General features: G+C 39.9%; 1 protein-coding gene across 1 annotated transcript in view; it reads right to left on the minus strand.

The window, feature by feature from the left end:
- The window catches only part of smyd3 (SET and MYND domain containing 3), a 66,958-nt gene that overhangs the window by 30,303 nt on the left and 10,091 nt on the right, over window positions 1–26,564 (minus strand). The window contains exons 2-5 of the mRNA XM_086187342.1: window positions 22,451–22,514; window positions 22,273–22,380; window positions 21,948–22,005; window positions 21,502–21,656 (exon numbers count right to left, since the gene is read on the minus strand). Coding sequence (XP_086043468.1) covers window positions 21,502–21,656; window positions 21,948–22,005; window positions 22,273–22,380; window positions 22,451–22,514 — 385 coding nt within the window. The remainder of the gene's footprint in view (window positions 1–21,501; window positions 21,657–21,947; window positions 22,006–22,272; window positions 22,381–22,450; window positions 22,515–26,564) is intronic.

Genomic DNA, 26,564 nt, shown 5'->3' on the forward strand with positions numbered 1-26,564 from the left:
TTTTCTTATGGTTTAAAAGTAACGCCTTGGGTAACATGTATGTGTGTATATGTTTGTCTGTATCTGTGTGTACTCTCCAGTTATAAAATGCAGCCTGGGCCAATGGAAATTACCCTCATCCATCTCCTGCAGTGCTACATGTACGTGCCCCGCCAACAGTGAACGTATCAGGCACCAGGAGGAGGAGACGAGGAGCCCCTGATATCATGTTCTTCTGAGACAGGAGTGCAGCACACTTACAGTTTCCTGGTGGGTTTAAGAGCCTCAAGAAAATAGCATGTACAGCAGCCACAATGCTAAAGCTATCAGATGAAAACAACATTAACAAGGCTCATTACAGAGGCTTTAATGGGAAATGAGTGAGGAGAAGACAATACCGGCTATGTTAACTCTGATTCTTAATCAGCTTGGTAAGATTATAACTTGGGTAGCTAATATTTAACTTCACTCCATCTTGCCTGCATCCACAGTTCTCAGCTCATTTGCTTGCAAAAGTCCATTTTTGGTCAGCTGTGCTCTTGATCCAACAACAAATTGTAATTTGTGATTAAAATACGCAATGGTACACTGCTCCTCTGGGTCTGGCTGAAGATGACCTTGATTCTTCTTCTTTCCACATCAAAATGGAACTGTAGTTTTTTTTTTTCTCTCTCTCTTCCCTTTTTTTTTTTTTAAACAATTATTTCAGTTACAGCAGGTTGGGGTGCCCTTGGAAGGCAACAAACATGGTGCATTCTAGCTGCTCTAAATCTTTTTTTAGCTTTTGAGAGAATATTCCATAAATATTTTGAACTATTTGACGACAGTCATCCCATAATTATAACATGTTTGACAATTTGAAAGAAACCTCTGTTGGTTCTACTGCTTGGACGTGCGGAAGATCCACTTATAAATACTATAATGTCTGTGTTTCTCCAAAACATGTGCAATAATGCCTGTTTGTCAACAGTAGCAACAAGAAGAAAAACATGTTTTGACTGGAGAGGAAAAATAACTGGAATTTTAGGTGAAAATTGAATACAAAATAAATTGAAACTCACATGCTTGCTGTGAGTGACACTGAAAACCAAGACAAAAGAATCTGAGTGGAGCAGGTTCAGCTTCTGGTTCAGCTTCAGGTTCAGCTTCAGGTTCACTTCATGTATACCCGGAGGTAGATTTGTCGAGCAAGACAAAATGTGTGTTTTTGCGTGTGTATAGAAAAGGTTTTAGTCCAAAATTTTAATTGTGGACTACTTCTTTCACCTCTTGGAGAAACTACAAGCTTTGTTTTCCAACCCACATAAGGCATTACAATTGTGTAATTAAGTAACTTAGAAACGGCTCATTATTCATCACTTCACTGTCTGTGTTGTCTATAGAAATGCTGCTCCTTTCATAATTCATGTTATTCAATAATTCATTTATTTATTCAAAATGATCCGTTAAACTCCACAGGAAAAAATGTGCAATAAACAGAACTTACTGAACGTTATCCTGGGAGAGGCAGTCACTTGTGCTTATGCGCATATACACAGACACACGCACACACACGCGCACACATACGATAATTAGTGAAACTTCATCTCTGATATTTCTGTCTCAGGAACACACCACAAGCCCTCGAGGCAGAGAGAAGTGTTGAGTAGAAACAGAGAAAATTACAAAAAGAAAGACAATGGAAGAGGAAAAAGCAAATGCCGATAATTAGAGGAAGGAGAGAGAAAATAGATGCAAGACAAAAAAACAAAGCATGGAGACCAGTGAAGGACGCATCAGATGAGACATCAATGTCAAGCCATACAGTGGGACAAACATTATAGCCAAACTTCTCATTATTCTAAGTAAGATAAAGGGCTGAAATGCAAGAAAACCTAATCAACTCAAAATACGATATTTACTCCAGAAATATATTGTGCTGTATTGTGTAGGTACGTGGGTCTAACATTTGGCAAAGGCAGTTGGGGATGTTGAGGGAGAGATGCAGGAATCAAACCCTAACAAGGACAGTTGAAATAAACAAAGACAAACGAGCGAATTCACACATACACACTCACAGATCAAGGGTCTGAAGTCAACAACAGCAGGTGACTATCTGGAGGCAAGCTTCAAACAGCATGATGGAAGTATGACGTACACACACACACAGAGGCACGTGTACACACACACACACACACACACACACACACACACACACACACACACACACACACACACACACACACACACACACACACACACACACACACACACCTGCGGGGAGGACTGGAGTTTATACCTTTCATTGGCAGTGGTCAGAAAAATAACCCCTAAGTCTCAACATCAGAGAGCCACAGCTTCTATCATCTTCTAGAAAATAGAAAAAAATAATAGGCTATACATCTCTCTCGCCATCGGCGGCCTTTGTGTTGGAGGCTTTCACTCAGAACAAAGCCCATCAAAGTGTTCATGGTCATTCTACTTTAGTTCAGGCGGCAAAAGGTATTCCTCAATCGGATCAAACAGATATTAAAGCAAGTGTGACGAGTCATCGCTGGGGATGTTATTGCTTGCTCTTCACAGTACTGCACTACTGTATAGAACTGCACTAAAAAAAAAATCAGGAGCAACCAGTGTGTGTGTGTGTGTGTGTGTGTGTGTGTGTGTGTGTGTGTGTGTGTGTGTGTGTGTGTGCGAGTTGTGCGGTATTCTGGAAGAGCATTTTTTTCAGCTCAGTGGAGCTCACACACACCAGCTGTACATGGATGAAGTAGCTACTGGGTTAACCCCGTCATCGCCGTGAATGTTTGGTAAGTGTGCGCTCCAATGCACTTGCCTGGAGGCTTTGTGATTCATTTGGAGGACAGTTTTTAAAATTACATCGATGTAAGAGGTTTGAAGGTGGTGAGAGAGAAGATGAAGAGAAGAGAAGAGAAAACATAGAGAGAACATCAATGTCACTTTTTCTGTGTATCTTGACAACGGAGTGAAGTCTTTGCTTCGCTGCTTTGCAAACTCTGTGTGTGTGTGTGTGTGTGTGTGTGTGTGTGTCTACATTTATCTTTTTGAGTTATTGATTCATAGTTCCCCTTAAGGAATAGGATATTAATGGTGACCTCTACAGAGAAGGAGACGGACTGGAACAGATTCAAGGAATAAAAGAGAGAAAAAGGAAGGAGAAAACAGTGTACTGATGAGGAGGGAATACATACCCTATATGGAAAAATCAAACAGCAAACAATTAGTGCCAAAAGCAATGATAGAGAAATGAGTACAAAAGCCTTCTCACATAAACATATATCTAACATTTCCCGTTCAATTCCCAATTCACACAAGTATCAAGACACAAAATGCCTTTACTCAAAGACATATGGGCAGCAATTATGCAAGAGTCTTTATGGACTTGTGCTGGGGGCAACTGCAGATCACATATTTAGTTCCACATTTGAATCGGCTTGCATCTGAGAGAAAAACAAAACAAAGCAGAGGACAGAAAAGTAGTGATGCAAAGAAGTGAAGGGATTTTGGCTCGAGTGTTTGTATTTTATGCTTTTCTTAGTTTCTTGCTGGAAAACTGTGAGAGCTAAAATCACAAAGAAAAAAGGAAATGTGAAAAGGGGGTGCATTAAAATAAAATGTCTTCTTACTGCAAGAGGGACTGACATATAGATAGAAGTGGGCTTGAATGTTGGTATGAATATTCAGTATCGACTGAAAAAGACACTGAATTAAAAATACAGCTGCGGAAAAACAGTAATTAAAAAACTACAATTTCTACACCATCCCTCTCCTTTTTCATCTCACCATCTGTCCACTAATTTCCTCCTATGCCTCATTCCTCAATTCACTCATCTTACTTTTCTCTAATCTTTCTCACTCTCCTGTTCCCCTCTAACCCCCCTTCTCTGCTCTTCATCAGCTCATTGCCCATTCCTTCAGTGAGGTGTAGGCCCACAGTAAGTACCCCCCAATGGTATAACCACGGGATGATGAAAGGATGAGGGAGTAACGGGGAGGTTGGGGGATGGGGGCAGCGAGAGGGTGTGGTGAGCAGAGATTGTGAGGTGGAATAAACGATCAAAAACCTCTAATCTCTGAAATGTCAGCTAACTGACAATAATGCACCGACACGGCTGGTGTGCTTTCTCCCCTCATTTTGACAGCAAGGGGCTTTAAATTTCATAGCTCAAGTTCAGAGAAGGTTTTAATGAAGTCTGACATGACAGACAAAGTTCAGTATTTTCTATCATTTTTAAACAGAAAGTAATCCGGTTATCCGCTAGTCTGGATGCAATGTTGCAGATTAGATCATTTTTAGCATCTTCAAAATTGATTGGCTTGAGCCTGGTTCATGCTGGATGCTGTAGGTCAACAACAGGGTGGCATATGTTGACTTATAGATGGATTGTTTTTTTTATCTTGAATGTTGTTGATTTTTTTGTTGCCATTTTCCTGCTCCTCTCCCTCCTTCACCATTGCTTTCTTCCTCCTCCCCTTCTTCTTTCTCAGCCCATCCCTGGCAGAAAGAGTCCTGCAAAACTAGCAGGCGTCCTTGCCTAACAAGGGCAATCCTGCACTGTCAATGTGTTTTATAGTGACAAACTATAGACAGCCGATAACACCCCCCCCTGCTCCTCTGACGTGTCATTCACCCTTAGACCAGTCAGACAACATTAGTGTGATCATCATCACATTTAAAGTGTGTTAAAATTGGATTCCATGTCGCCTGCAGCTAACAAAATGAACACAAAAGATGAACACACTTCAGTGCCCACAAGTCACAATTCAGTCCAACTCGTGTCCAAAAACTCCTTAGCTGGAGGGCTGACCATGCATCAACCTATCACCTTCGTGAATCACTAAGTGAGGACTGGTGTGTTACTGCATATTGTATCTGAGATGGAAACGTTCTCATTTGGCTGTCACCTCTTCATGGTGAGCTGCCATTGTATCAGAGAGCTGCTCTCTAATTGGTCCAACTGGTTAAAAAACCCAGCAGCTCGTCTTTTAACTGGAACAAAGGATCTGCACTTTTCTCCTGTTCTGGCTCAGTTGGATTGGCTACCAGTGGAATTCAGCATTGATTTTAAAATCTTACTATTTACAATTCAGGCCCTATAATGGATTAACTCCGTAATACATTATGACCTGCTACTTCATTTTGTTCTATGCCTAATAACATTAACACTGTAGAGACTAATCAGTCCTAACAAAAGGAGGAGAAATGTTATGGAGAGAGTGTTTTGCTGAGTCCATCCATCTATTTTCTATACTGCTTATCCTGTCAAGGGTTGCCGGGGGGGGGGGGGGGTGGAGCCTATCCCAGCACCCTTCAGGCATGAGGCGGGGTTCACCCTGGACGGATCACCAGTCCATCGCAGGGCCAACACATAGAGACAGACAACCATTCACACTCACAGTCACACCTACGGTCAATTTAGAGTATCAATCAGCCTCGTCCCCTCTTGATGTCTTTGGACTGTGGGAGGAAGCTGGAGTACCAGAGAGAACCCACACAGGAACAGGGAGAACATGGAGACTCCACACAGAAAGATCCTGTGCTGGAGCCGGGACTCAAACCAGGAACCTTCTTGCTGTGAGGTGACAGTGCTAACCACTGCACCACCGTGCCACGTGTTGAAATAAAATTTAAAAATGTTCAGCAGCCTGCTCGCTGCTTGTTTCTGACAGAATCCTAACAGCTTTTGCCGGTGGCATTAACAAGCAGCTTGTTCCATTGCTTGTAAAAAAATATTTTACACTGATTAAAATGTTTCGCATTTCTCTGTGAAGCGAGGCTGTGTTAAGTCCGTCACTTTCTTCTCAGTGAATTTCTCACCACTGTGAATAACACCAGGTCCCCCAAAAATATAATTTGGGGGAATCAATTAATTATTCCTTGACTAATCACTTCAACCAAGGACTTTTAGTCGATCAGGAGAATCTGTAAGTGGCAGGTCTAGTTATTTATCATGCCATCACTCTCCATAGAGGACGCTTGTATTTACATTACCTTCCCTGCAGTCATTCCCACATACTCAAGCTCAACATGTCTGTGTGGGACAAGCCAAAATCAGCTTCATCTCATCTGATGAGAAAAGCAACACAAGCACATGCACCACAATGTTGATTCGCCGTTACCAGGGAGGAATAAGTGAGGAAGCTTCCAAAACAAGTGCAATGTACGCAAATGCAGAAACTACTGATTGATTTATGGCTGGAAGATGATAGAAGTGAACTGAGCTCAGTTCAAGTGAACAAAGAAACAAGCAGCAGCCAAGTTCTTCTGTTGTCCCTGATGCAAATACACAAAACATGTAATTAATTTAAAAAACAGCAATAAAAATAGCTCATAGGAGAGGTATTAGTCTTTTACTGCAGTTGTTTATTAAAGCATTTCATAAGGGATTCTCTCCCTCCCTCTCAGACAAACAGTGCATACTTGGGGAGGAGGGTGGTGGCGGGGTGTCGCAATGGGAGTCAATTAGAGGAGCTCCCCATTGTAATTACAGCGTGTTAGATATACTGGCCCACTGGGGCATGAGCGTTTGTGTGTTTGTCCTTCCTCCTTCTGTCATCTTCCCCACCCACTCTTTTACTCTATCTTCATCTCCACCTGAGGGGGTTTTGAAGGGAGGGGCTCATTAACCCTAAATCCTCCTTTGGTCTCTTTAACTGAGGGGTAAAACACAGAGATTGTTCCATTAAACACAAATGCAGTGAGCAGCCGGGAGGAAAATTCCAAGCAGATTCATTTTAGAGGATGAATTACAGAGAGTAGGGTCTTCTAGTAATTAATTCTGTTAATCAGTTAGGGTCGAAATGAACTACCCACCCCTCCAAAAACAACAAGAAGAAAAAAACATTTCATATCCTACAATGTGCCCCTCACCATCCATTTTGTACAATACTTCATTAATCTCTTCCTTTTTTATATATATACTATGCACTTTGGGTCAGGAAAACCTACTGACACCACTAAACCAGCTTGGCAGGATTGGATCAATACAAAGACACCACACAATCACACAGAGACTCCTGCATGCATACCAGATAAACTACACACACACACACACACACACACACAGCAAAAGAAAACAGCAAATTTGTCCCTGGGATTTTGTATTGTGTTATTTTTGTTGTACTGTAGCTGGAAACATTTTTGTGCACAAAGTAGTCCTACGCATTGTTCTACACTTCAGTCTCCAGTGTGATCTACATCAAGGATTTATGTTCATATAAATGTTATTTATTGCTTTTTAAAACAGCATTTTAAATATGAGTAACAAGTGCCCACCAGCCTTCCTTCTCTTCAGGTTTTAAGGCAGAAACAGAATCACGTTGAAATCCCTCCAATATTGAAATATCCCTTATTTATTCTTTACTGGGAAGCCTGACTGTGAGGTGCACACATGCTGCTGCTGCTTGAAGAAAAAAAAATGAATTTGAAGACTAGATATTGTAAAAGGGCAGTTTGGTTGTACTTTGAGATAAAGGGATGAACTAATTGCTAAATTTATGATACATTATCACTGACATACAAATATCAACATATTTATATGTTAGCAGTGTGTGTGTTTTGTTGATTCGTGAATTATTCAATTCATGGCACAAAATGACAAATTTTTCTGCACAACTGATTGAGAATTGACCCATGATACTTGAGACTGAACAGCACTTCTTCAATTATTCACACATGAATCACTGCAAAGCACAACAAGCATATAGATGTGAATGTGGCTATCCCAGCTTGTTTCTCAGAGACAAGAGGAAAAAGAAGACAGAGAAAATAAGTCAGAGTAAGCAAGAAGGCAAGACTTCAGCAAAACCTGAAATAAAGTGTGATGTCAAAGAGTCATCGTTCATCTCCATGGTAACACTCACCCAGAGCCAAAGGGAGGCGAGCCAATAGGAGAGGTGTGCATGAACAGTGTGTGCGTGGGAGAGAGAGAGAGAGAGAGAGAGAGAGAGAGAGAGAGAGCGAGAGAGAGAGAGAGAAGGAAGAGTATGGGATGACAAATTATTCAACATGAGAGAACAGAGAAAATGTGCGGACTCTTCAACATTCCACAACTCTATAACCCCCTTTTCTTACCTTTATATAATATTTTGTTACGAGTCGCTACAAGAAGACAACATTTTGCCTCAACTGGATAACTTTCTTTTTGCATTACCACATTATGTGTAATAAGCTGAAGTGAGGAGCTACAACTGCAGTTGCAGCCAGCTAGCTTAGCTTTCTGTAAAGACAAAGAAGGTCAGGGAATAGCGAACCAGGCTGGCTCTGTTCAAACTTGGAAATAAACCATTTAGCAGCATCTCCAGAAGCTCGCTAATTAACACATGTTAACAATAGAACTAGGACTTCCTTGCATTAGACCGAGGTTGCCAGGCAACCAGTAAGGACATAATTTGGTACATAACTCCCCGGTAAACCAAAACCTCCTGTTTTAACACTTTGTTATTATGTGCTAATTAAAGTAATGACATAAATGTTGTTAACTGCTGAGTTTTAAAAGTGCTGGTTAGGGGATTTTGTCACTTTTGTTCCTGTGTTTCTAGTTTTTATGCTAAGCTAAGTGTGCTGCTGCTAGCTTTCATTGTAGCATACAGATGAGAGAGACATTCATCTTCTCATGATAATAGACAGTGAAAAAGTGATTTTCCCTACGTGTGAAATTTTTCCTTCAAGAAACTGAAAATATGACTGAATTATTCAAATGATCATGCAAATTTCCCAAATCAGACCTTTGTTCGGAGACATGTTGCAAAAGTAAAGTTACTCCACATTTGAACGGAGATACTTGTTCGCTATAAAAGTTGCAACAGTAAGTTTAATTGGTGTTTTTGTTCCTGTTTATAGGACTCGAGGAAATGAGACGAGAGACGAAAATAAGTGTGCGTTTGCCTGCATCTACATTCATCCTGCGCTTTGTATGTTCCTGATAAGCTGCTGATTTTTAACAAGAGGAAGCGCAGCAAACATCCCCATTAAGAAGGGGGAGAGTAGAAACCAGGACTACAAATCCAACTGGGCTCAAATCTCTGCAAACACTGCAGGAGTACAATTGAGCGCAAGAAAAACACAAGTAGACAAGCAGCAGAGTTCGTTTGTCCCTGATACTAAAAATAATCATCTTCATAATGAGGTGTAGTAAATGGGCTTTTTAGGCTTCTACGATTTGCGTGCACATTTGGAATATAGTAAACAACCCACCCCCAAATATTGCAAAACTTTCAACTTCCATGTTCACTAGATAAAGCTCACCCTCCCTGAACAGAACTGAGGGTTTAATGCTTGGCTGTGGTTTAAGAAGCGAAGACAGGGAGGGAGATGAGAGACAGATGAGAGGGAATGAACCCTGAAGAAACTCATTTATATTCAGGATGGAAATAAAGGGAGTAACGGTTTAAGCATTCTTCAGCTGGATACTTTCCAGGCTTCAGGAGTCTTTGTCTCACAAGACAGCATTCATGGACGCTTTACATAACTCATTAATGACCAGCAGGAACAGACAGGAGAGCAGTGGAGAGGATGAGTGGGAGGATAAGTGCACACCGATAGCTCATATACAAATGAGGCTGGGGCTAACAGTTTATTTCATAAAAGAGCCATCATGATGACAGGGCAAAGGGCAACCAGATTGTTTTTAGTTTCGTGGGTCAGAGGCTGATCCTGGATTCGATCCTTATTGTGGAGGAACATATCAAAGGTTAATTTCATGCTGCGGGATAAAATAAAGCTCAGTCCCTCAAAATGGCCAACTGTGCTCAGCTGGTGCACTCACTTACATACACGGGCTTCAGATTGTAGTGCTTTGCAGATGAAAAATACTGGTCTTTGATTAAGTGTGAACGAGTACAATACAGCATCCCCAAAATGAGCAAAGTCTCACAAGAACTGAGAGGCTGAGGCTCATGACACCGAAACCCTGGATCTCGCATTGGTGAAATGAACCAAAGGAACACTCGTTTCTGGAGGAGTGGGCCTCTCATGGACGTCACTGGACCACGAGTTGGTTTGAGTGGTCTTCCAAGTGTTATGAATCAGTTTAGGTCACTGCATGCACCTGACAAATAGAACAGTTCTGCTGAGTAAGAGTGTAAAACCGAGGTCTTCCTCCACTCCACTTGCAATTCAAATCGAGAAAAATGATGATCAAAATTACAATTTTGGACAGAGCTTTGTTAACTAAAAATGTACTGAAACCAACATTTAGAGCCTTTCACTAACTCTTGGTTAATTCCATTAACAATTTCCCTTCAATAGTTCAGCGTATTTACAGCTCAGACCTGTTCAACGATGAGGACGGTGTATGAAATGATTGTTCGTTGAACGCGATCTGATGTCTAGGTCATATATAACAAACAGAGGCACTGTCAACCTTACAAACACCTCAGTTTAATACTGTTGGCAGAAAATAATGGACCTCTGCCACCAAGAGAGGATTCACAACAGCCAAGGTGTAAAATACATATCTTTATCTAAACTTACACGGAATAAAACCATGCAAAATTTAAATGACCCGGGAAACAGAAACCATAACAAACACCAGAGCATAAGCTGCACAAATATACCAAAAAAAAAAAAAGTGTTGCTATCAGTGGCAGGCTGACCATCTGGAGTACTTGCACTTTTCCTGGTGGGCCAGTCACACTGTTATGAAAAGATTAAAAAATGTCCCATGCTATTTGATTGCACATTAGTCTGGCCAGCCTGCTCCAAACAGGTGTTGCAGTGTGTGTGTGTGTGTGTGTGTGTGTGTGTGTGTGTGTGTGTGTGTGGGATACAAATTCAACTCATCCCTCGGGTCTCTCTCTCACTCACTCTCCTCCATAGAAACATAATCTAAATGCCTCAGAGATATGAGAACTATAATTTTTGGATGCAAAATAAAAAGTGGGATGGAGACATCATTTTCTGCTTCCATGACATATCCAAGGGCTTGATATCATAACATGTACAGATATGTGGTGGGTCCTACGGGTGGGTGGGATATGCAGCATTGTTGAAACACACTGCAATATATTGTACAGGTGTCAAAGTTATTGAGTCCCTCTTCTATTTCCAGTGTCTGTCCCCTGTAATGGTAATATGTTTGTTAGCCCTCAGCAACAGGACAGAAAAAAATAATATGAGCTGAGGTGGGCTTCGAGTTGGATTATTAAGGACTGAGGTGTTAAATGAATTGATTAAAATAATAAATTCAATTTTTTCACCGTCAGTATTTGCCATGGAACCAGCACTGTGGTACCTTGGCCTCAATTAAGCACCCGTTCTTATTTGTTCTGCGTAAGGGGGCGGATAAAAGTATCATGAGGGTAGAAATTGATGACCCCCAGGCTGAGTGATATTAACTGGAGGGCTGATGTTGCAGGTGAGTGATGATGATCCAGTGTAGGCAAAAAAAAGCCACTGCACTGCGCCGGCCGCCCAACTCCACAGTCACATCATCTCACAAAGGAGATTGGACAGTTAACTGGTTTATTGACTCAAAAACTTGACTGTATTGAGACGGAAAAGATGATGGATTGATGTGTCTAGATTTGTGCTTCTCTTTCTAAATTTTACTTGTTTTATACAAAAGGAGTCATATACCCCTTTCACACTGAAACACGCATTTCAAAGCAGGTTTTTTATACCTGCATTTGCTCGGCATTAGGGAGCATTCAAGCCTCCGGGAGACACGGGTCTGAGCTCCCGCTGTGAGGGCTGCACACCTGTGTTTTTCTCTCTCGTACGCCATCGCGCTGACAATGTCATTGTTACAGTAGATTTACGTTAACGGGTCATATCGCGGGAAACCTTAGAGAATGAGGGCTGCCTTTTTCACACTGCAGGCAAGCCGACCAGAGCTGAGGCGAGCTGCAAAACACCCGGGTCGCTTGGAGGGTCGGTGGACACGTTTAATGTTTAAACTGCATCTGACATCCACTGGTGTGGAAGGAGGTTTTGTCGGACAGTCGGGTTTCCAGACAGTTCCTCTCAGTCTCGACCTGAGATAAGAAAACTCTCTTCAGGCTAAAGATTCATATTTAATGAGCAGACATGAGCATTAATTAGCCTTTTTCTAAACTTTTCTTTACATTTTGTGGCCATCTGCTGAAATCTATGAGACACATCCATGGTGAGTTCCAGCTGTCATTGCAGACGCCTTCCATTACAATCAGTAGGAGTTACGACACTAGTTAGTGCACATGTTGCATGGATTTCTATAAATAGATGGTAGGTCTATTGTTTTTTTTTGGCCTCTATGCACATATAAAATGACGAACTACGCAGAACAGGGCAGAAAATTAACAGAAAAGTGTTTCAAAATGAAGAACACCTCATTGTATCCGAGGCAATGTGAGGCTACAGAGCAACTTTTTGTGTCTTTTTGCACTTTAACCATTAAATAAATTAACACAATGTGTATCTGATGCTGTAGTTCAACAATCGTCATAGCTGGCACACTGCTGCATGCAGCTCAGGCTGAGTGGGTGTAGCCAGTAAAAAGGACTTGCGGATACTCAAACGCAACAAAAGTCACTGCTGGTATTAACAATGTGGTTGTGAATCCATTATAATATTTATCACTGCCTGGGTGGTGTTTATCCTTCTATTGTAAAGTGTTTAAGCTATCAGGGGGAGCAGGATCCTGTTGCATTTTCTTGTGGGGACCTCTTCACTGGGTCTTTCCCAGAACACACAGTCGAATCTCACTACTCTGGCACATACCTCTAGGGGACATGCAGGAAATTAGTCATAATACACAAACACACACTCTTTGGGATGTTATCAGCCACTATCCCTGTTCAATCCCTTTGAACCACCACAGAGCAGTAATTACTGTAAATCTTGCAGCAGCAGAAGAGAGACAGCAGGGAAAGCACAAGGGAGGATAAAGGAGACGAGAGAGAGGGACAGTCGCAGCTGGACCCCGTCTGTCCATTAAACGCAACCCCTGACACTCACACATGCACAAGACATTAACACACACACACACACACACACACACACGTTTGCGTAGCTATCCTTATTAGGACACTCCATTGACTTCCATTCATCTGAATATCCGAACCCAAGCCCTAATCTTAATCCTAACCCTAACCAATTAATGCCTAACCTCAACCTCAAGCTAAATGCAATTTACACCTTGATTCTAACTTTCTTCCGCTTATCTTGTTAAGGGTTGCGGGGGGGGGGGGGGGGGGGGTGCTGTGAGCCTATCCCAGCAGCCTTTGGGTGAGAGGTGGGTTCACCCTGGGCTGGTCGCCAGTCCATCGCAACACATACAGACAGCCGGGGCTCTAACCTGGAACCTTCTTGCTGTGAGGCGACAGTGCTAACCACTGCACCACCATGCCACCTTGTAACATAATGCTGTTCAGATTTATTCTATAAAATTAAAAGGTGACATCCATATTGACATTTACAATCCCTTGAATTTCAGCTGCTCCTCCTCCCATAACCTCTCCATTTCTCCATGTCAATGTTCCCACGACACCTTTGCTACCTCCTTTGTCAATTCTCTTTTCAACATTCTTCAAGTCTTCACTGACTTGCCTTCTTTTTGCCTCCTCATCCCCTCTCCCTGTGAGCTGCACATGCATATTCAGCCAGTCGAAGTCAATTAAACAAATGCTTTTTTTTCTCTTTCCCTATTATACTGTCTGTGATTGTCTACCGACTGCATTCATGATGGACCTAAAGTCATTACACTAAGCTATGTGTGTATGCATGCATGCGCGTGTGCGTGCGTGCAAGATTACACAAAGCCTTAGCTAATTAGGGAGCACCCATGGCACTACCAGCTAGAATGACAAACCAGGGAAATGTTACAGAGATAAGCAACATACTAACACACGAACACCTGGATTAATGGAATCACACTACGGGCGGTCAAGAACAAGCATGGGGACGTACAAATGAAGGATGGAAGGTTCTCAGGTAACATGTAAACACATACTTGTGTACTTGTTCTGTGGTGTACATCTGTTGTTTAGAAATGGTGTGTGTATATATATATATATATACAATGATATACACATATATACATATATATACATATATATACATATATACATATATATACATATATATACATATATACACATATATACATATATACACATATACACATATATACACATATATACACATATATACACACATATATATACATATATAGAGAGAGAGAGATAGATATACATATACATATATACACACATATAGATATACATATACATATATACACACATATATGTATATATATACATATACATATATACACACATATATGTATATATATATATGTGTGTATATATACATATGTGTGTGTGTATATATGTGTATATATACATATGTGTGTGTGTGTGTATATATATATATATATATACATATGTGTATATATACATACATATGTGTATATATATACATATGTGTGTATATATATACATATGTGTGTGTATATATACATATATATATACATATGTGTGTGTATATATGTATATATACATATGTGTGTGTGTATATATGTATATATATATACATACATATATATATATATATAAAAGCACACACACGCACACACTTTTATTTCCTGGCACGTATCAAATTTGGAGTTACAACTTTCTCATTTAAGGTACATTAGGCTGAGAGCGTCCGCGTCCCTTCTAACTGCTAAACAGATGGCAAACAAATATAAACAGAAGCCATGAGAATAAATTACTCCCACACACACACACACAAAGTTACACTCGCGCGTCTATGACACTCATTGTCACACAATCAGAATTACACTTACACAAAGAAAAACACAAGTTAGATTGCACACACTCACTCAAGCCCACACATAACTCGATTGCACTCTGTTGGGTGTGTACCTAAAGTTTTCTTTTTAGTTGGCTGTCCATTGGCCCCTGTTCGAACCCTCCGCCAAGTCTTGCTAGAATCTGCCAGGGATGTTATGGATAATACAGCTGATGGACAGACAAACAGACCTATAGATGGCGTCCTTCTCAGAGATACTTATAATAAGCACAAAATGAGTGAATACACATTCTCACTCTCACACACACACTCACACACACCTTTGTGTATGTAATTGAAGCCAAAACAGTTTTCAGCAGGAGGACAAATTTACTAGCTTCATACTCACCCATTGCATTTGTGTGTGTGTGTGTGTGTGTGTGTGTGTGTGTGTGTGTGTTACAATAAATGATTTCAGTTCACAGGTAATAAAAATTACAACATACCAAACCGTGGGGAGTCGCCTCACTTCCACCATGGCTGAATGAGGTGTGCAGGTCTATGATCATTTCCCAAAAGTCCCTGTTAGAGCCCGATACACACACACCCATAAATACAGCTTCTTCCAAAATTTCATTGAGAACAATATGCTTCCCCTCGTCCTCTATCCTTCATCTACCAGCTCCTCATTCTTCCTCTTGTATTGTTTTACGTCACGTCTTGTCTTGCTGATCTGCTTTTTTCTTCTCTTAAACCTCATAATGTCTCCATAGCTGGACCAATTTGGCTCACTTCTTTTTTGTTCAATACTCTACATCTCTACCCTTTCCAGAGACTACATCATTTCCTGGTTATGTTTCTAGCCATGTCATCTGACAAAATGCGTACTGACTAAATGGTTGGGTTTCGCATGTTTTTCTGCAGAAATGTCCTCATTCTGACATTTTGAAAGGAAGACAGCAACTTTTGGGGAAATTTGCTTCTCTGCCCTCCAAACCACAGCTGGATAAGAAGATAGATACCCCTCTATGCTCACATTCAGGAGCTGAGACCCACACAGAGCAGCTGACTTCTAATTAGCTTAGTATAATCTATGGTAGTGTGTGGGAAATGTTAGCATTCCTTTATCAAGTTGCTGGCCAGGTTTGTTTTCATAATCTCATTCTTTTGGTCATCGGCCAAAGTTCACACCACGAATGTTAGCATTTTGTTGTTTCTTAAAGAAAACTGGAACGTGACATCCTAACTTGCTAGTATTATGCTGCCTCCTATTGGTTGGGAGTGTGAAATGTGATATAAAACTTCCTCGTTTTTATCAAATTGGATCCTTGCAAAGATAAAGTCTATTTTTCAACATACTTCGCTATTTGGAGCAAACAAAGCAAAGCCTGCAAAATGTGGTTTGCAAAAAGTATTTTTGTGCCATAATTTTTAGACGAAGCATTTTATGTAAATATATAAAGATACATTTTCTTTTATCAATGTTCAAGGAAATACTCTATGTATAAGTATCCTACTGGATTAATCTTATGTTTAGGGCCTGAGCCCGGAGGTACTCCGGGGCGAAGACCCTATTAAGTTTTTCTGTCTAAGTTCCAATTTATGATCCTGGATTTACTAATTTATTAAAATAAATTTTTCTTTTTTACATTTTATCGTCATCTCATGTGTTCCTTATTTGCTTTCCTCTCTGCATCGTTCCTCCTTGCAACTCAAGATAAATGGGCTGCGGTTCGTATGGAATGTCATCTTCCATATCAGGGATCTGAGATAACAACATTTCACTGAAATTAAAACTTGAAAAACTTCCCATTGATAAACTTACTTTGAGACCTGACCCACAAGATGATAAGACTCCACCGAAGTGTTTTTTACCACAACTGAATTTAATGCTTTTGCTTGTAGCTCCTTCATTTCTGCCAGTACTGGAATGCACACATGGAAAGAAACACCTTGTTGGGCATGAGCTGCTGTAATGTACTATGGCGGCTCAATTATGCATGCATCTTTGTCCAGTAAAATTAACCAATTATCAATTTCTTTTGCAAAATATTGTATGTCGTGGTTTAAAGTTTGCCATTTATGTCGCTATATTGCAGATCCCATGAAATTTTTAAACCTCGGATGATGCTAGTCTTGGTCTTTTACAAAACTTGTTGTGTGAGGTATCTTTCGAGAGCTACATATAAAACACTTGTATCAGAAGCTACAGTTTAATAGACTTGGCCCCGGAGCGGATGAGAGGAGGGACTGTCAGTGAAGTAGAGAAATGATCGCCAGGCAGCAGAATGAATGAGGTTGAGGGGGAAAACAAGACACAGAGGAGCAGGTTCACAGCAGATCAGACTCACTCGCTCTTTGTGTGTGTATGGGTGTGTGTCTTACAGGGGTGGTTGGTATGCAGTGAGAGAAATGGGTCTCAATGCAGCAAAAGCTGATGCAGCAGAACAATAAGTTCCCGCATATGGAAAATGTTACAGTATTTTATTGTAACCCCTTAGAATTTTTATGCAAAACTAAAATGCATGTTTATAGTATAAGTTATGCACTTAGGTAAGTCACTAAGTATCTTTATGGATATGACTTTACATGACACAAACAGTTAAATACAGGTATCTATCTATCTGTGTATATATACGCACACACACATATACATACTGTATATGTACACATATATATGCATATACATACATACACATATATATACATATACACAGATATACATATATACATATACACATATATACACACATATACATATACATATATACACATATATACACACATATACATATATATACACATATATACACACATATACATATATATACACATATATACATACATATACATATATACACATATATACATACATATACATATATACACATATATACATACATATACATATATACACATATATACACACATATACATATACATATATACACATATATACACATATATACACACATATACATATACACATATATACACACATATACATATACATATAAATATATACATATATACACATATATACATATATACACATATATATATATATACACATATACACATATATATACATATACACATATATATATACATATATACATATATACACATATATACATATATACACATATATGTATATATATATACATATATACACATATATATCCATATATATACACACATACATACACACACATATACATATTATGTATATATATAATATATATACATATACATATTATATATATGTATATATACATATACATGTGTATATATACATATACATATGTATATATATAATATGTATATGTATATATATACATATACATATGTATATAATATGTATATGTATATATATATATACATATTATATATATATATATACATATTATATATATATATACATATTATATATATAATATGTATATATATAATATGTATATGTATATATATATATATATATATATATATATATATATATATATATATATATATATATATATATATATATATATATATATATATATATATAGATAGATATAGTCTGACACATACACCACAGGGAAAGCTGCTTGAGGGAAGGCAATAAAATGTGCTGCAGCCAGATCTCATCTGTCACTGATTATTGCACCATTGCAGTCTGACCAACTGGCAGGAACAAACAAAAGCACACACAAGCCCAGAACCTGGTGTGCACGCACATGCACACACACTTATTGTATACCACCATAAATTGCATGCAGCACATAGTGGTACAGTAGTGTATGCACTTACACTGTGCAATGAATTCAGATGTCGAGAACAGGGGACACACACACACACAATCCCCTTGCCCTCCCTTATTACTTCCCTTGAGTATATTATCAACAACAGTAATGGTAGCATTACTTCATTTCATGTTTCAGTGTGTCTGTCTCACTATTAGTGAGCTATGGAGGCAGTAGTCATTAACATAAAGAATGGTTTATAGCTCCACCACCCCACCCCACCCCCCCCCACACACACACACACACAGTAATTACCTATTTTGTTCAGCACTCAGAACTGTCCAAGAACACAATAATAATCTCCTCATTTGTTATGTTCTTGAGCCATTAAAGAGTGGGAGCATGAGGGGAGGCGATGAGAGAGTCAAGGGGTGTGAGCAAGGGAGAGAACTGAGGAGATCACCATGTATTAGCAAGAATATTGGAGGAGAGACAAATGGTCAAAGATGTGAAGATAGAGATACAGGAATAAAAAGCACAATGACATGCAGACAAAACCAAACCAAACTAAAGAAACAGAAAAAAATCAGGGTAGAAGGAAAGACTTCATCACATCCTTCACCAACTCTAGAGATATGTCCATGCAATCACAGTGCCCCCTATTGGTGGTAAATTGCCACTAGGGACTACACCTGTGGTGCTTGACATTAGCTGACATTTGCTTTCCTCTCAGCATACATAAGCTCCAGACTAAACAAATTACATCCACTGAGAAAGTGATTGCAGTTGTGTGAAGGTACAGTTCTGAGCAGGTGAACATTCGCCCTTGTGAAGAGAAAGATTAAAGAGAGAAAGTTTCTTTCCCTGCAGAAACTTCACAGCTTCAATAAAAAAAAGCTTATATGGTGCTGAGCTTTGTGAGTGAACACATCATTGATTGTTTAAGGGATTCGTACTGATGACCACTACATCTCTGCTATCAGAGAGATGGTTTTCTCTCGTGTTGGTGCTCAGGGCAACACCAGCATGTCATCACTGCGCACACATACATTTCAATCATAACAAATGCAGATAGATGTTTTAGCTTGGCCAACACCATCCTGTTATTTCTGATCTCTTCTCCTCCTCCACTGATCAACTCCCTGCTGCATCAGGTTTTCAACCGAAAGAAACGCGATAGAAACGAGGCTGCATTAACTTTTAAATGCTTGAAAACTGGTTCATAGAATCACGTAAGGAAAATTTATGTTAACTGACAAAGTCATTTCCTGCAAGTGACTATGATAGTAATCAACCAAGTCAAGATATAATCTCAAAGTCTATTTACATTTCACAGTGTGACATATAACTTCCTTCTCTCTTTAAATCTCTCTCCTCCTCCAGATCTTGACTTCCTCTTCTCTCTGTTCCCCTCACATTTTTTCTCACTCCTCATCTTTCTTTCCTTCTCTTTAATCCCCCTCCGTATTGTTTACTCTTCATCTCTCTCAGAATACCGCACTATTCCCATCGGAATCCTGAAACACATTTAATCAGCAGCTTTTCCCAGCTTCGCAAACCAATCCCACACACACAGTCACTTTCCATATCTCACATACGACACTCTCTCTTTACCTTCCTAATTTCTATAAATCATGCAGTGCATATTCAGAGATCTGAGAGTGCACCTTTGTGAAATCAAATTCTACCATATAAAGACAGAAAATCTTTTCCTTCAAAGACTTAATTAAGAAACCATGATTTTGGGCCAACAAACCAGAAGTAAATGCAAATTATGTTTTGGATATTTCGAAAAACCCTTAGCTGAGGGAAGTAGAAGGTCTAATGTTTGTTACAAGTGTGGAACATCCATGTCATGAAGCTTGTGGATCAGTATTGTTCATTAGCCTCTTCATGTTTGTGTTATGAAAATACATTTGGTTAATTTGCCCGATTGCTTGCAATTAATAGTCATAGACACACACACACACACACACACACACACACACACGTAAAATACCTTGCAGTCATGACGACAAGCTAACAGATAACAGATGCAGTGTGAAATCCAGACACAACCTTGTACACAATAAAAGGAGGTTTAAAATTCTAGTGGAAAGCAGCTGGTGTTAAGAAAAAAAGCTCAGGTTGTTCTGGGAAAACACACACACACGCACACACGCACACACACACACACACACACACACACACAGATCTAATCACAGATGCTGGAAAGATCTTGGACATATGTTTAGGTCCATCCAAGCACAGCAGGGGATGCTAAAAGCAATAAACAGTTGCTTGCAGGATGGTTGTGGTTCACTTGGTTCGGTGGTTTGTGGACGTTTCCATGATCAAATCACCCGTGTTAAAGAAGCACTTCCTCTCAATGGACTTTCAGCACTAATCTGCTAATTTTATATGCAGACCTGATGTTTTCTTTCTCTTTTCTGGAGTCCGAAATTATTTCTAACACAATATAGCTTAATTATTTTTATCTGTGGACATAGACCTCATTGTTGTCATGCTGTTAATCCAAGCTTTCTGCCTGTAAAATTCTTCCAATGTTTACGTCCTTGAGAAAATGTTTTTATTTGGGATTCCTTTCGAAATAAGCTGTCTGTGCACGCAGGACTGGTATTTACTCGAGAGCTCTTGTCATTTGCAATAATTTACAGAGTTCCTATGCGATCTTAATCCCGTGTGAATTGCCAGACATCATGTGATTATATTAGCGCTGTGCAAATTGGCAACTGATTTTTTTTTTTAATGTTAAACAGCCTGAGGGTGCTCTTCTCCCTTCAGTCAGCCACATCTGGGGTACAAGGGGCTCCACTGTGCTGTCTGTGGACACCATAAATCTCTACAAAATGAATGATTTATTTCTTCCAAAGCTGCCGAGCTCATTCTGGTCACAAGTCTTTTTGTACCTCACTAACTGAGGCAGTATAAACAGGTAGAAGTTATGCAGTGCCTTGACTCAGACCTATATATTTGTATTTCTGTTTACCTGAGCCTGCCAGGGTGTTTATATGTCTACAGCACTCACCGGTATTGATCTGTCATTATGTTTTGTACTAACTGTGTTTAGTGTGTTCAGCCCACCTTTGCAATAAGGTCAAGGGGTTCACGGCAGGACGGTGGCAATGCTGATGCAATTTCCTGCGCCAGGTCGGGTACTTCCTGCTGTAGGTACATCTGTAACATGGTTGCTAGCTGAGATAGTCCTTGTTTCTTCTGCTCAGACATGGAGGCCAGGTCTGTAAATGATAAGAAAGTAGAATTACTACCTTGTGCTTGTATGCCTCTGCCAACCAGTCCAGCTGCACTGTGTTTGTCCAGACTCATGATGCATGGGGTGCAGACCTCCAAAGAATTTAATCAATGGTGGTAAAAAAAAATATTTTTGGTGAAATGGGATTTTTTTTTTTTAATTCCCTCAATGCGTTTCTGAAATGGCAATGTAAAACAGCCAGAAAAGTATTTTTGCACATTATTCTTCTTCTGTTTTCATACTAGGACTAAAACACAGTATGAGAGGACAAACTCACGCGATTCATGTTCCTCTAAAGTGAAGAGCTCCTCGCTGCTGCTCTTAGATGATGTTGGCTAGAAGACAGAAGACATGAAGGACAAAGGCTTGTCATTCTTCTGCTATAGCATCCTAGCTTCCCATGGATACTGCACTAGTATATTCAGTGAGGTGCGTCGCTATAATCATGCCAAAAATGAAGGCTACTCAACAGAAAAGGTATAACAAGGTACCAATTGTTCTTGCTGTTTTGTTGTCCTTTGTTTTTACACAATGCTATCAGGCTACAGTGAAAAGTTGTGCAGAAAAATGGTGAATACTAATGAAAGACCCTCGAAACATACCGAGGCAAAGATGAGTCTCAGAGCCAGATGGACTGAGTCAGTGGGAATTCTGGGAAAGAGGCTCCGCAAACACTTACACTCCCTCTTATGGCCGGGCCATGCTTGTTTCTGTGGTAGACAAACATTTCAGCAAACTAATATAAATACAAATATTCACTCATGCTCACGCAGACGATACCTGGCATGTGACATTGCAGTAGCGAGCCAACTTGCACTGTGAACACCTCAACAAGATCTCCTGCCTGAAAAGAGGGAGAAAAAAGTTCAATACTTCAGATTGTAAACTGAAATTCCAAAAAGATGAGTTAAGACAATAAAAACAGTAGGTTTGTAACGGTAACATTTTTTCTGCATGATAAATGATCCCAGAAATGATTACAATAAACAAAAGCATTGTTATTCTAACCACGTCACTGGAAGTACACCCTTTCCGAGAGCAACAAACCTTTGATCTTTAAAAATTTTCAGATATGAGAACCACATATGAAGCGGCAAATAAAGGGAGACGTCTTATCCCCTCCACAATTCCCCCTCTATGCTACAAGTCTGCAAGGGAAGTTTAAGAGATCTGTGCTCTTCAGTTACATATATTGTTGGAAGTTGCTACTCAGTAAAACAGAATCTCTTCTCAGGAAGTAAACAACTCAGTGAGCTGGAATGAAACCGACACCTCCCAGTTTTCTAAAATGTCAGGCTCTTCTTGTTGTTGAACCATTTTAGTGTTTGACTGGTGAGTTCAGTAGCGACATTGCCAGATGTATTCACGCTGTTCCTTGCATTGTTTTGACCTTTTCCCATGGAAGGACCTTGTCTTCTCCTTTGCCATTTGCTACATTAAGCTAATTGTGTGGAAACATTATCTACCTACCCAGCCTGTTCCAGACTGTTATCTAGAAGCAATACATTTGACTCACTCTTCACTGTCACAGCCTGTTAGTATCACTTGCATGTGTCAGTGTGGGCTTGCTGCATATCCACTAGTGATGTTATGTATGTGTGTGTGTGTGTGTGTGTGTGTGTGTGTGTGTATTGCACACCTCTGAGGTCTGCCCTTTCCAGTATGTCTGTCAGTCTGATAACAAGCAGTCTTCCCGTAGCCAATTACAGCCACTAGAGAGTGCATCACCCGGACAGACTAGACAAACTCTCAGTATCACCATGTAGTCGCATGAGTCTTTGTGCAAAAGGTTCATGTTCCATACAGATACTTACACAGGTATTAGGTGTACAATATGCAATATAACGTCATGAAATTATTATTTCATAGTCAACGTTATGTACAATGTTGTTCACCTCTCCCACAATGCTACCAAGCTGTGCTGCTCATCCCGCCTCCCCTTCCTCCACTCAGACAACCACTGGCACCAAGCTGGAGGCAACGCAGGGAACTGAACCAGTGGCCCCTGTTAACGTGTAACTCACTACTTCACTTCCTTAGATCTCCAAAAATACTTCCACCAAGTAGGAGGTGAATGGGATCAGTTGTTGAGGAAAGCACATCCACATCCAGGGAGTCCTTTCTTTATCGACTGATATCAAATTAACACTAAATGAACTAATTCATCAAATATGATGTGACTTTTGCAACATGTTCTGACTTTTTTATTATTCTATTGTGTTTTATTGTCCATAAACCAGATTTGCTCATTTTACTTAAATACTGATTTGTTTCCAAGCGATCTTACTTACATTGAAAGGTTCAAAACTTTGAGATCATATACAGAAAGATTTACCCTGTGGTTGATTGTGTGATGTGGGAGAGAGGGAAAATGATAGAACAGTACTAATGAAATCTGAGTCCGGGCAGTATTGTGTGCTTACATCCACAAAATGAGGTAATAGCCTGTCATGATGGATGTAAATACATTAGCCTCTGGCTTATCATACAGAATATGGTGCATTAGATAAGATTGGCAATACTTACAAATATTGCAAATTACATTACAGACCCTTAAAGGCAAAAGCAGACCTATAATATGATCACACACTGCTTGTCAGCATTTAGTGACAGAAGTTAAGTGTTCCCTGACCAACTATCAGTGTGTGACTGCACTGGGCTGTTGTATTTGGCCCCAGGCCAGCTGTTCTTGTCATGTTGATATGCCGCAGAATCTGGGAAGTCACCGACAGCTTAAGAAACACATGCCTGCAGTGTGAGACACGCAGCAGTAACAACACTTACGTCCAGCCCAGACATAAACACAGCCAGGTTCTGTCCAGCTTAAACAGATGAACTGAGAGCATGATTCAGACATTTGTAGTTTGGTCACATCACACACTGCCCGCTGCAGGAAGTCCGCCCATCTTCCCTCGAATTCAAACATGAAGAATAATGTTGACCACGGACCTATTTTGAGTTTTCCTCTTCCCCTGCAGCTCAACATGATGGGAAACACTGCACATTGGGAGGCAATTTCATTCTGAAAGATTTAGGCTCTATGGGTGTGTTGTTTGATGTCTGTATATTTCAATAATCTATGGGCCAAACAAGGCCAGAATCTGTTGCATGGCAAATGGGCTCATTCTTCTACAACATCTGATATGATCAAATAATCACTTGATTCATTTTACAAGCATTTGATGGTTTCAGCTTCTGAGATGTGAAGTTTTGCTGAATGCCTTTGCCAAACACTAGAACACTGGTGGTGGTCAGTCGGTAAGACTTTGAGTCTCTGGAATTGAAAAATTTACTTGAAATTATACAAATGCACAATGCAATACTGCTAAGCAAAGAAAATTGTAGCAGTCATTAATCAAAACAATCAGCTGCATCTTAAAATCTACTTTTTTTGTCCTTACTGAAACAAAAAAAGGATACTGAGGAGCTTCAACTCCCAGCGAAAGTAATAATGCTCCACTTCATTCTTATCCCCACACTATTATTCAAACACTTCTCTCTGCTCAGCCATGAAACAATAAAATGCCACAGCCCACAAAATCTATCAAGGCATGCAAGCAATACTAAAAAGTTTGTAAAAAAAAAAAAAATCGATCAAATATGGGAATCAACCCAGGGAGTGAACATTCAGATCATGCAATTTTCCCTAAATAAAACTGCTGAATAATAATCAAGACTAAAATATGAAGTAAATCATCAAGGCACATTTTAAGATTGTGGTGAAATAATTTAGTCAACATGGCTGCTGCAGGAATGACATGATTGGATCCAGCTTCGAGCATTTTGAGTTCTGGTGCGGACACGACTGGTGAGCGGTGGCACATGCAATCACATCTGTATAAAGCATTTTCCCATGTCACTGTATATTTTTGCTATATGCCACCAAAACTGACTATTTTTTTATTATTTTCTTAATGCTTCAGTAAGAGGAGAGAAAAGATTTTCTTCTACCTGCAATTCTTTTTGATCGTGAATCACTTGTTTTGGTCTTTTCCAGCATGAAAATTGGTATTTTCAATTTAAAAGATGATAGAAAATGAAACAAGTACATACATACAGCCTCCATTCATCCATTGTCTTCCGCTTATTACTACATTAAGGGTCGCGGGGGGCTAGAGCTTATCCTTGCATCAACAGGCGAGAGGTGGGGTTCACCCTGGACAGGTCGCCAGTCCATCACAGGGCCAACACATAGAGACAGACAACCATTCACACTCAGTCACACCTACAGTCAATTTAGAGTATCAATCAGCCTCGTCCCCTCTTGATGTCTTTGGACTGTGGGAGGAAGCTGGAGTACCAGAGAGAACCCACACAGGAACAGGGAGAACATGCAGACTCCACACAGAAAGATCCCGTGCCGGAGCCAGGACTCAAACCCGGAACCTTCTTGCTGTGAGGCCACAGTGCTACTGCACCACCGTGCAGCCTGAAACAAGTACAATGTGTGATATAAATGTTGACTTGTCTAAAGCACAACCATGCAAATACACTCATACTACAAACTAACAGGTCAAGATGCAGTAGTTCAGCTTCTTGACTGACTGATTTACTGTTCTTTGAGATCAGTAAACATCAAAAACGCCCACACGCGTTCTGTACGTTTCAGCCACATTACACATGACTCAAGTATCAAGAGATGAGTCCACTCTTGCCTGCAGGCTACAGAAACAACAGCTCAGGGAGATCCGCTGCTGTATACAGTACTTACAGTATGATACACACACTGAATTAATGGAGTCCAAATATAGAGATAGATGATGACATCAGAGCAGGAAGGAGAAAATCTGGACAAGACAGATGAAGAAAGGGGACAGGAAACGTCCTCTGTCTTCAAATCATTTGCACACAAGAGCCTGATGGACCTCACAACCATCTCATCTTAAGCAGTTTT

The sequence above is a fragment of the Aulostomus chinensis genome, chromosome 2 (assembly GCF_037954235.1).
Source record: "Aulostomus chinensis isolate RoL2024-O1b breed Wild chromosome 2, RoL_Achi_v1.0, whole genome shotgun sequence".
Lineage (NCBI taxonomy): Eukaryota > Metazoa > Chordata > Actinopteri > Syngnathiformes > Aulostomidae > Aulostomus > Aulostomus chinensis.